Here is a 12,886-nt window from a genome sequence, read left to right on the forward strand (position 1 = left end):
CATAAATTGATTTATTATGCCATACGAGCTGTATGAAACACATTATATTTCTTGTTCAGGTGTTTGTTTACGTTTTGAAACAAGTCCCCATCTGCTTCGGCTGTTTACTGAAAATGCTGCAACACTGTTTTGCTGTGACGCTCCAGGAATGTTTTGTGGATTACGAAACTTCACCCGACTTACCCTCAGCATGAGGGTGAGAAAATAACATTTTTCAATCTTTTAAGACTTCGTATGAACGTTGTCGTAACCAAAATTCTAAATCACTTTATTTTTTTAAAAAGGCCGACAGAAGACATAGCTAAATTAGAGTTCACAGTGACAGATGAACCACATGTGGGCACATGGGAAGACCAAGTCTAAAATCGAAAGTGCTATAAAGCTCCCTGTCTCACCACTAAAAGATCAATTTAAAACACAGTGCACACCCAAGAGTTTTTCAGACAAAATTATCTTTTTTCCAAGGCCAGCTTTTTCTTTGCATCAATGAGCATATCATATAGTCACATGAAGTGTTAAAGTTTATTCTATAATTGTACCTTTTTGTTCCCTGACACCAAGGACATAAAGGCACTGCATTTTAAAAACCATCACAGTAATGTACCGCGGTTAGCTAAACAGATAATTTTCACTTTTCAGAGCTAAAAACAGAACATTATAGTGAGAGCGTCCCAAAAGCTATGGCTTTGTTGTAAAGCTCTTGAGTGAAACTAACACAGCGTATGACTGCGGCCTGTGGGAGATTCTAATTTAGTTTTTATTGGAGGGAAATCTTGGAGGAACATTGGGAAAAATTTGGATTATGGGACTGAGAAAAAGAGATTGACCTGAAGGAGGACGCTGGAAATACGAAAGCTAAGAAAGGATAATAAAAAAGCATGGATTTGTTTCTTCTGACAATAACAAATTTACTTTTGGAAATGATCTAGTTGCTGTAATATCTGAGATTTGGAGGGTCCAGCCTACTCTTAGATGTGTGTTTCTCATCTTTGACTTTTTAATGGCCCAAATAAAGGATAAAGTAATCATTCACATACAGGAGAAGAATCATTTCTGCAAGAAAATTGGTAGATTGGAAACTTGGGAAGCTGAAATTTACAGAAAATTTCGCAAAACATTCATTTTCACCAGTTGCCTCTGCCTGCAACATAATGCTTGTCATCATGTAAACAACTAATTTCAACTCATTCTTGCATTAAGAAATGTTTTTGTGCTAAAAGCTGAGATTAACAGCATGATGATGATTGACTGGACAATAATATGTACACATGAGAAGAACGGCTGTCACAAAACTTCGTACAACACAAATCTTTCATGTGCAAATCACAAACACTTGAATAGAGTTCGAAGATAATTCTGGTGATATTTCAAACACATCTGTCAACAAACTGACAGAGAAAAGATGTTGAAAAGACTGACTACCAACCGAATATACAAGTTAAGTGAGTGTTAATAATTAGTCAATAATTTAACACTGTCGCCACGAACACAGCTGGAAATGGCCCCAGGTTTCCTTCAAAACAACCACTTCTGTCACCAAAAAACAGGAAAGCGCTGAAGGCCATGCTAAATCAATTTGAGAAAATATCTGAGCCATACAATTTGAGGTATGTGATTAATAATTAATGAAAAATTCAGGATTTATTGCAGCATAAAATGTGATGTAAGGTGGGAATTTAAAAACGGAAATGACTCACATCATGGACAAACCGCATAAAGCCAATAAAATAATACCCATGGATAAAGTGTGTTGTCGTCTGTGGAAGAGAGAGCAGGTGATTATGTCATCTTCTGGCTCTCGAACAGGATGACGAGCCAACAACTTGGTGTGTGTTACTGTGTGTGTGTGTGTGTGTGTGTGTGTGTGTATATAGCTTTGTAGGCAGCGGAAATACCACTGTAATGTTACTTAACCACTCTGATTTCCAACTGAGAATTGTTCAAGCCCTCCATCTCTATTCTCTCTCTCACACACACACTCCAACAGTGTCAACACAAACAGCACGCCGTATCTACAACGCATCTATTTCCTCATTCAGGCAACAGCACATGTGAGCATCTTATACTCATGGCTCATTTCCAGCTCAATATAGCAAAATGCTCCAGCTGGACAATCAAAGATTATGCCATGGTATTTTAAGCATTTATTAAGTGGCTTTAAGGATTTTTCTATTCAGAACAATCATTTTTGACTCACCAGCCTTAGTTTAACACAACCCAATCGCCAGAATAAATGTTAGCCTGCAAAACCACATATAACTTCAAGCTGTGCATTTTTTCAGTTGCAACTTCACGTTTGTTTAGATTCAACTGCTCTGGTTGGGTTTAGGCACAAAAACAATTTGGTTATGGTTAGGAAAACATCATGGTTTGGCTTAAAATACCTGTTTTGGTCGCCACAAACATGGCTGGAGTTGGCCCAACTTCCTGTGAAAAACATCTGGTTTTGGTCACCAAACACTGATGGGAATGTCCCATGGTCTGCTTCAAAACACCCACTTCTATTGCCACAAACACGGCTAGAAATGACCCAACCTCCTGTGAAAAATATTCAGTTTTGGTCTCCACAAACACGACAGGAAATTTTGCGAGGTCCCCATCAAAACACCCGGATTTGTCGCAACACACACTGCTAGAAATGTCCCTTCAAAGCAACCACTTCGGTCACCAAATACCAAAGTGCTAAAGGCCATGCAAAAAACATTTTGAGAAAATATTTGAGCCATAAAATTGAGGTTTGTGATAAATGAAAATTCCTAATAAATAAATTATGAAGATGTCGGACCTTTTACTCTTAGGTTTCAGGCCTTGAAACAGAAATTTGGAACTTTATAGTAGTAGTTAAGGGAATTCACCAGATATTTTATAGTGTGTGACATTCACACAGACTAATTCCTAGTTCAGCCCTGGTGTACAACCTCTCCGCCCTGCTCCGCACTATAAACACATTTTACAGGCTGCGTTTCAAAGGGTTCATCTTTTCAATGGGGCCGGCTAAGTGACTCTGGGAGAGGGTGTGAGCTGTTGGGAGAAGCCACAGACACAGACAGACATTTAAAAACCAGTCAACTCAGCAGTACAGTCAGACAGAGTGGCACTAACACTGATGAGTAAAATTAAACTTCAAAATTAAAGGCTGGCTGTTTGCGAGGGGTGCTTTATTTATGAGGCGCTTCATTTACAGTGAAATTTATTTTCCCGCCACAAAGTCAAAGGTTGATAGGTTTTTTTATTTTCCCAGAGAGAACAGCTTTAAAGAAGGAGGGCAGAACAGATCAAAAACAAGAATACAGTGGAAGACAGGAAAGAAGAAGAACATTTCCCGCGACTGTCGGAGACTTACGGTGTGGAGTCCAAGCTGATGCTGTTGGCCTGCGTGGACGATGCTGACTTGTGATTGGAGGAAAAGACAGGCAGGCTGGGTGAAGCGTGGATCACGTGATCGACCAGGTGGCCAACCGACGACGGGCGTAGTCGTGTGCCTTCTTGTACAAACAGCGAGTTCCTGATGAATGCACAAGGACACGTAATGTTAAAGGGCTGCGGATAACAACACAGAGTGTTTCTGATACTGACTCAAATGTCTCTGTTGCTGGCATCAGAACTTTGTTGTTTGTTTACTAATCAGACTGTTTTTGATTCAAATCACATTCTGCCAATTTTATTTAGGGAATGAAAAACTATTGTCTCGTTACTGATAACAAAACTTTTATTAATGCAAACTGCGGGAATGGACATTAAATTATGCAATGTTTCTTGTTTTTTAGGGGAGAAATAATCAAGTCGTTTTAGATATTACAGAGTTTGGCTTCGGAGACTTGCTCAAGGGCACTTCTGCAGCATAAATGTTTGCCAATAAAGCCCTGACATGACTCTACTGCTTAAGATGTGGTCTCTTTTCAGAACAGGTTTTCTACTAACTGAAAGCAGATCACAGTGACGACAAGATTTATCATGTTGATGCTTGAAAACTATACTTGGCTTCCATCTTCACTAAATGGATGAGTGTCATTTGTTTGCTCTCAAAACAGTCGTTTTAAATAAGTAGTGTCATGAAATTTTACGATAATCTTAATATCAAAAAGTTGAATATTGATATTGTGTTAAAAAATTCACATATAATAATTTTTTGTAACTTTTTTTAAAGTTATGGTCACAGATTCTCTCTCCACCTCCCTATACTTTGCCAAAAAAGACAAAACACACAGTAAACAAAGTTAAAGACTGATTTAGATTTGATTGATCATGAAATCTTTTGTTTGGCCACGATAACTGCGTAGGGAAAATCTAGTACTGTGAGAGCCCCATTTTCAATATTCCTCAGTATGTAGAACAGAATAAAATCTAAATTTCCACAACCATGATCTAAAAATGACACTGAAGTGAACCTCAATCTGGTGTGAACCCTAAAACTTGTGACTCACTGATTGGGCGTCCCAGGTGGCGAGCGAGTAGGCAGGCTCTGGGTCTCCAGTCTCTCGTCTGATAGGCTGTTCCTGCTGACCGACTCCCAGTCGGTTCCGCCTAGCAACTTCCGGGCCAATGGCTTGCTGGGAGATCTGCTTAGAACAAGACATAAATTCAGTTATCGCATTAAAAATAACAGTAATGTGGTGTTTATCTATCCTCAATGGCTTGCAACGGATAGATTCAACTTACCAAGAGAGAGATGTTCATTACCTTGCAAACACTCTGTCCTTGATGCCTTTCTCCTTTCCATACTGCACAGACTGCACCTCCGTCCGCCCGCTAGAGATAGAAGACACAGAAACAGTCAGTGGGCTGTCTTGGAAAACTTCAACTAAAATGAAAATGGTGTAACTCTTGGGTTTAGCAAGGTTTCAAAAACAGATTTCTACAACAAGTTTACTTTTACTTGCTCTTTCACGTGACAACAGAGGAAAGTACAGTTTTGTTCTTAGACAATAAGAGCTACATCTGCTACTGTACCACCAGTCCTTCAAATCCTCCTGAAAAATTCTGCCTTAAAAAGAACAAATCAGTCAAAATAACACCAGCAGTAAGAGTTGAGCATCTGCCATCATATTGAATATGATTATTTTATCACGTGGTGCACTGTTATTAACATGTTAAAAACACAAATTGTTCGTGTTATCCTTATTGGAAGTCTGTCAATAGCTTACAGTAAGGGCAAAAACACCCACCCCCACACACACACACACACCGTCAAGCGAAACATCAGTGCCAGGCTGGCTCGCGTTGCATCACTGCTGCTCAATAATGCATCACAAGACTTCCAACTTTTAGTTCATGTCTCACTCATATTTCATAGAAAGAGGAAATAATAAAAAAAAGTTCCCAATGAAGTGAAACTAAGTCGTCATAAGGCATTGGCATAATACAGAACTGGGTAAAATGTTGGTATTGTTATTCTCATTTCTCAGTCCCCTTTTAGCTTTAAATTAAGTATGTACAGAAAGTCACATGAACATGGACACCAACACACAACAAACTTAAAAGAATGGTTGCAAGGCCAAACTCAAGTTATTTTTTCCTCTTTTTTTGAGCAAAACCCTGAATAATTAAATTGTGGTTTTCAGGGGGAATGTAGCATGAGAGGCTCCCAGCAGCCTTTAAGTGTTTCAGCCTCTCAACCCAAACTGAAACAACTGCATTGACTTCCAAACAAACATAATTCTGGTGATGTTTCCCTGAAGAAGGACTACTGCTGAGAGTCTGACAGAAGGCAGCACAGACGAAGCGTGTACATGTCAATATGTCAAAGTCTGGCTGTCAAGGCAAGACTTTTTCAGAGATCCCCTGTGTGCTCTGTGGATTTTCTCCATGTTCTAGTACAGAATATGTGTGTGTGTGTGTGTGTGTGTGTGTGTGTGTGTGTGTGTGTGTGTGTGTGTGTGTGTGTGTGTGTGTGTGTGTGTGTGTGTGTTTCCTCTTGTTCTCACCAGTATCTGAATTTTGAGCCCAGGGTGAAGTAGTGAGCAAAGAAGTTCTTCTGTGGTGGGATGGGCCGCTCCAGCCTGAAGAAGGTGTGGTGCTCCACGCAGGCCTTCCACAGGTTTTTACAAGCCCGATAGTTCACCATGTTGAAACCCAGCAACGTTTCCCGGGTCTCGTTCTGTTCACAGAGAGGAAATGAAAACGTAAGTGGACAGTACTTGAGTAGAGGGTTACTCAACAACCACTTTGTTGACACCATATGTCATGTTACACATGTTTCATCTGAATTTAACTTCATTTTAAAATGGATATTACTACTACCATACTGTGTTCATACAAAACTGAGCTGTCAATGTTTTGACACAGCTGCTTTTCTACTACTACCACGTGAGGAGTGGCAGAAGCTTGTAGTTTCAACATTCAGCATTTTTGTACACCAATTTCAACTGATTGGGAATCACAAAATTTTAAACTGCCACACATTACTTTTATATCACTTATGTCCACTGGAAGTAATGTAATAAGGAGGCTGTGTGAAGATACAAACAAATATCTGTAAGGTCGGTGGAGTGCTCTAGATGCATTCAGGGAGCAGGCCGAAACAAGAACTTTTAAACTCAATAACAACTAAATTTGTCTCGGTAAACTAGAATATTGAAACAAAATATAAGCAAGTTGACTGTGACAGTTGCCTACAGAGATCAGCTGTCTGAGAATTTATTTGTGGCATTGAGAATAAAGAGATCCGTGTCTCAAACAAGGGATGCAGGACACAGTGGGGGGATATAAAGCAGAGTCAACCAGGACACAGACAGCAGGGGGTTAATCTGACACTGATTACACACACATATGCAGACACAGCTCATCTTACATCTGCAGAGCATCTACAGTATATACACACATGGTACAGTCAGTATGCACAGAAACAAGCATACTGTAGGGTAGACTCTGTCATCTGTTCACAAACAAGCACAACTGTGGAAGGGAGATGGTTGTTAAGTGTGTGTGTCTGTGTGCACACCTACCGGTTCTCTTCTCAGCTGGACGAAGAACTGTTTGCACTTGAAGGAGATTTTCACTATTTTCAACCTGGAAAAGACAAAAGAAAATCCAGACAGAAGTTAGTACCTCCACAGTAAATGAGCCAATGACCTCTGCTGAAACACTGAAACTACACTCTTACTAGCTAAAAGTCAGTCATCATGCAGAAGAAGAAGCTCGAAAGGAATTAAATCATAGACTACTCATAACACAAAATCAGATTTAACACTAAATATTCTCAAAATGATTTTTGAATAAAAGAACAATGTGTGTTGGACATTTCAATAACCATCTACCAGATACAGTTACACAGCAAAATCTACAAATAATGTGCTAAAATAAAGGGTGTCGTGCTCGTGCGATGGAGTCAAGCAGTGTCTTGCCTTCCTGATGTTTCACATCACTGCTTTTTAATTTCATTATGTTTGCTGGATGGTGCTCCTCCATTCAGCCAGTTATTGTGATAATATTTGATGATTATTGTACCTATAACGGTAACCATTTATGCTTTTTCACATTTTTTTCCCCTGCTTTTAGACAGGAAATCAGAATCGGCCAAAATAGAGTCAGCAGATCAGATTCAAAAAAGAAATACAGGAAAAGAAAATTGCCACTGGTGCATCATATGTTTATGTATAGATTGCTTTATGTTGTTACTATCAACACCCATTGTTAGAAGAATGTTTTGTCAGTACTGTATTTTGTTATGGTCATGCCAATAAAGCTATGTGAAATTGATTTTATAAAATGAAATAAAAATGTGAATATTTTTAGCATCTTTAGCATGCAACGGTTAAATCTAAGCCGTGGTCTTGCCTCAGTCCAACATATTCTCAGACTGGCAGTGTGGATAAGAACAGCAGCTCCAAATTTCTCTGAATGGAAAGGCACACTTCTCAACGAAACGCCTGTTCTTCCAGTAAGCTGACCCATGTGTCACATCGCAACTGTTCATTTACCCTCTGACCTGTTCCTCCTCCCATAGCTGCAGAGTATCGGTTATAAGAGCACGACCGCACTTGAGTCTCCGTCTTTTCTCATAAATCCGTCTATTTTCTAGTCATGCGTCTAAAGAGGAAGAAACGGTATAAAATAATGTTTGAATCAGGAGACCACACACGCGCGGCCACAGCAAGAGGTCTGCTGATGAGCAGCAGAGTAACATAATCCCTCCCCAGAGCTCTGTTGCTGCTGTGACTCATCGCTCCCTGCTAAATATATTTTACATACTTACTCACACACACTTGCATGGAGAAAACACACACACGCACACACGCACGCACACACACAGGCGCTTAGGCAGAGTGTGAGTCATGACCCATCTAAGTGTGGCTCATTTGTCAGGCTGCTGCGGACAGAAATAGGAAGGAGGCAAAAGTCTAAATGTTTCTCTCCCTCTCTCTCACTCTTGACCCTTCCTTACTGTATCTTACAGTTCGATTTATGAGGACGAAGAGAAGAAATGACGAGAAGAGACAACATGAGAAGACGTGACAGGACTGATGCAGATGAGTGAACAGTGAGTCTTTGTTAAAGAGAAAATGAAAAAGAGAGAAAAGAAGTATGGCGTGGAGAGACACTGTTGACTATTATGTCTCCCTCTCTTTCACACACATGGTGGGGGACAGCTGCTGGGGACACCACTGTTGGTCTCTAAATTTAGCTCAACCGACTGGACACACACGGACACACACACACACACACACACACACACACACACACACACACACACACACACACACACACACACACACACACACACACACACATACAAACTGGCTTAAGCTTAATTTTTTCTCTGCTTACTAGGGCTTTCCATTGATTTACATTCATTCCATGGAGACTTGTCCAAAACCCTGACCAAAAACCAAGTCTGTACTCTAAAAATTTCATGGTTTGGCGGCATGGTTTCGATCCTAAATGGTAGACTAGTCCCCAGATTTACGAACTGGGTCCCCACAACGTCATTTTCACAAAAATCCTTCATTCTACAAGCCCTACACTAGCGCAGACTCAAACCCTGTCTTACCACAAACATCTTGCTGCTGTCAGACATCCAGTGATGTTCATACACACACTCATACGCACCAGCTGCTGTGTGCATTTGGTCAGGGGTGGGTGTGTGTGCGTTAAGCCTACACACGAGTGAATTATCTTCCGGAGTTACAGGGATTTGAGCGGTTACTATCCCACCCCCGGCACCCATTAACATTTAGCCTCCCACGGTGCTGCGGCAGAGAATGGGAGATTTCCAAGAATCGATGCTTCGGAGAGAGCAAGAGATGTAAAGAGTGATGAGATGGAGAGAGGTGAATGTTGGGTAAAGGAAGAAGGAGAGCAAGCAGATTTGATGGTTATAATATTTCCAGGAAACCTAGTTTAACATTTAAAATCTGGTGGAATCATCTGCATAATTCTAAAAAAGATCAACTGAAGGCTTAAACATTAATATGCCATGTCATAATCACCATGTGAGAGGTTACCAAAATATTATGTAGCGCATCTCTCAGCAAAAAGGGTCCCTGGAAGCGGCTCAAGTGGAGCTGGCAGCAGATTTATGGACAGAGAGGTGGGTTTGTGACAAGAACATGCACAGTTTGATTCCTCTGGCCAGAAAAAAAGCTGGTCTTCTGTTTTTAGTATGAAAATATTAATGGAGGAAGCTGTTTTTTTTAATCTAGAAGTGCTCTGTTTTCCATCCACACTTTATTCACACCTGAGAGCTGCCAGGTTTTCTGCTTCTCTCTGAAACAGTTGGTTTTAAGCAACCTTCCTGCAGGTGTAACAGATACTGTTGAACTTTTATGCATGTATGTTTTATGTTTCATCTCTTCCTGTCGATATTTTCTCCTTCAACAAACGCTCAAAAAAAATCTCCCACTTGCTGCCTGACTGAAACCAAGGATGGAAATTGTGCGTTAAAAATCTGATTCGCCTCTCACTTCAAAGGGCGTCCCACAGGGTTCAATACCCGATCCCCTCCTGTTTCGGCGCTGGTGATTTCATCTGTTTTCATGGTCTTCACTTCCACTGCTGCAGATGATTACACATCACCTTATTCTGCCGCCACTGAAAGCCTACTCCACCCTGACTAACTGCCTCACTGAAATCGACGTGTCCGTTTGTTTATTGGTTGGTGTGTCAGCAGAATTAAAACTACAGGATAAAAACTACTCAACAGATTTCCATGAAACTTGGGTGGGCGATTATGGCCCAGAACAGACCCCATTAACTCTCGGTGTGGATCCGGATAATGGGACGGATCCAGGAATTGTTTTGCAGAATGTTTTCATGGATCTTGATGACAAATATTAGGTGTATTTAGGTGGCTGGTGAGTGAGAACATCTTGATAGGATCTTAATTAAAAGGGGACTGTTGGGTTTTGGTGGAGGTATGTGCTCTACTGAGTGTTATTCTAGTTCTCACTTTATCATGGCTACTTAGTAGGACTACAACCAATGATTTTTTTCATTGTCATAATTTTTTTATTATTATCTTGTTTGATCTATTAGTTTTTTGGTCTATAAAGTGTCAGACAATGGTTAAAAAATCAGTGTTTCCCAAAGCCCAAGATGACGTCCTCAGATGTCAACCCAAAGATATTCAGTGTAGTCTCATAGAGGAGTAAGGAAACCAGAAAATATTCACATTTAAGAAGCTGGAATCAGAGAATTTTGATTTTTTTTTGTTCTTATAAATAACTGAAACCAATTAATCAATTATCAAAATAGCTGGAAGAATAGGGTAGTGGACCTGGACACTTGATGATACATGTAATTTCATGTTTTTTGTGTGTTTCACTCACCATGGGAAATAGTTGATCCGTACCCTGTTCTTGTAAACTACAATGCCGGCGGACATCACCCCAATAAGAATCTCTGTGTTGCTCTGGTCCTGAAAAGAGGGGAACAGAGTGTGTGAAGGAGTGTGTGAGCAGAGAAGATCGCGGTTGAAATGAGACAACAGGGGAAAAAAACAAACCAGCTGCCTCAGACTAAGAGTAGAGGTTATTAAAAACACAGATAAAACTGAAGAATCTGTTTGGGACATGAACAGAGTTCATAGGGACGGGTTCAGGCCAAATAAACATCTTCAGTAAATTAGAGAAGAACCTCAGACATGTTTAGACTTTTGTCCTTATTGATTTTCTAATTTAGAATTGTAATTTTATACAGTACGCACTGGACATCCTGCATGTGCAATGAGATACTGATGATGACGGAGTGCTGAAACATGTTTATCTTGTGCTGCTTCACGGAGACAACACAATTGATTTTCTTAAAAGTTTTGTTACACGCTCTCTAATCAATAAATCTGGAAACCCAGCCTGGAGATTGACATAATTTGTCGGCGATGATTGTTTTCTTCCTGATGACCCCATTTAAGAAATGTAAGGAAGCTTTTATATTTTTTTCTTGATCATAGACTGAATCACAATGTTTGTTTACAATAACTTCCAGGTAGAAAACCCCAGCATCACGCATCAGCTTACATACTCAGCTCTTTTATGTAAGCTAATTGATGGCATTCAGGAAACACTTTTAAGACGGTCTACTCTAATAACTCAGTCTTTGGCGCTAATTGGGTCTCTGAAGTTTGTTTTGATGTCCTTTATAACGATCGCCAGGATAGTTGATGTTGTCTCAGTCATAAGCATGAATAAATTTTGTTTTCAAAAGACAACAACTAGAGTGTTGGATTCTCCGAACTACTCATCTGTGAAGAATTGTGTCAAACCATATCCCTTCGAGGGGGTTTCTTTTTGCTTCTCTGAACAACGTACAGCAGTAATACGTCATCAACATCCATTCTCCTCAGCTGTTTATCAGTGTGGATGCTCACATTGTTATGGTTATTGTATAGTGATCGGTCTTGGTGTGGACAGCCATTAAGTGGGTATTTTATCTTGTATGTATAAGGAAAATTGCCCTTGAAGTTCGTTTACAGTTGAAACCATCACACATTTGTACTCCCCCATGACTCGATAGTTGGTACAACATACATCTTTTCCCTTCAGCAGGTGAGGTGAGTCTTAAGCTTTTACTGTAGCACAGTAGCCAGAGTAGATTCATGCAATGTTTTCAACATAACAATCCACAAATATATAAAATAAATCAATCTAAATAAGGATTTGGCTACTCTACTACTATTTGTTGATGTTTCAGTGACAGCTGAATGCCAATGTGTGGTATATCTGCAGGATGTGGGCATCAACACCAACTGTACACACTGCAACTCCTCCAACCTGTTCTCATTCCTCCTCAGCTGCTGAGGGAATGAAAACAGCATCAGATCAACATGACAGCGCGGCGCAGATTGGGACTTCATGATATATATTCTGCTGCTATTGGCTGACGGTGGATAAGGATGAAATAATCTTGTACTGCTCAGGGTTGTTTTGAAGGAGAGGCGGCTAGAGTGAGATCTTAGATAAAAACTGAGGCACTAGACAAACAACAACACGGAAACACAAACTGTACATACAGCAGTCTTGAACAGTGGCACAATAAAACCTTACTTACCCTTGCATAGTGCAACTCTACCCCGTAGAGCTCCAGCGAACGTGCTGTGTTCAGATAATTAAACTCTGACTGGGCAGGAGATAGACCACTGTGAGAGAGAGTGAGAGAAAGACAGAGACATATGGAGAAGGTGAGAGGAAGGGAAGGGCACAAAAACAAACAAAAGAATGAGCGATCAGAGATATGAATGAAGAAACAGGAACAGGATAAAGGTCAGACAGACCATGGCATATACCAGATAAACCATGGCATATTACTGCAAGTATATGTTTATGTGTTCATTACACGTATGTAATAGGGGTGAATATATGTATATATCTCAATTGAAGAAAAATATTACTTTTACTGCAACAATAGTGTCATTATAACAATATTTGTGGCATGAACAGCATCTTTATCTGGA

General features: G+C 40.1%; 1 protein-coding gene across 2 annotated transcripts in view; it reads right to left on the reverse strand.

Moving 5' to 3' along the window:
• Positions 1 to 12,886, reverse strand: part of ptpn4a (protein tyrosine phosphatase non-receptor type 4a) — a 76,367-nt gene that overhangs the window by 14,446 nt on the left and 49,035 nt on the right. The window contains exons 9-15 of one of the 2 annotated variants that reach the window (XM_073473244.1): positions 12,484 to 12,571; positions 10,767 to 10,855; positions 6,945 to 7,008; positions 5,925 to 6,097; positions 4,681 to 4,749; positions 4,425 to 4,559; positions 3,344 to 3,505 (exon numbers count right to left, since the gene is read on the reverse strand). In XM_073473244.1, the coding sequence (XP_073329345.1) occupies positions 3,344 to 3,505; positions 4,425 to 4,559; positions 4,681 to 4,749; positions 5,925 to 6,097; positions 6,945 to 7,008; positions 10,767 to 10,855; positions 12,484 to 12,571 (780 nt within the window). Of the gene's footprint in view, positions 1 to 3,343; positions 3,506 to 4,424; positions 4,563 to 4,680; positions 4,750 to 5,924; positions 6,098 to 6,944; positions 7,009 to 10,766; positions 10,856 to 12,483; positions 12,572 to 12,886 lie in introns of both variants that reach the window. The other variant, XM_073473243.1, reaches the window with a different exon arrangement.

This window comes from Pagrus major, chromosome 9 (assembly GCF_040436345.1).
Source record: "Pagrus major chromosome 9, Pma_NU_1.0".
Taxonomy (NCBI): Eukaryota; Metazoa; Chordata; class Actinopteri; order Spariformes; family Sparidae; genus Pagrus; species Pagrus major.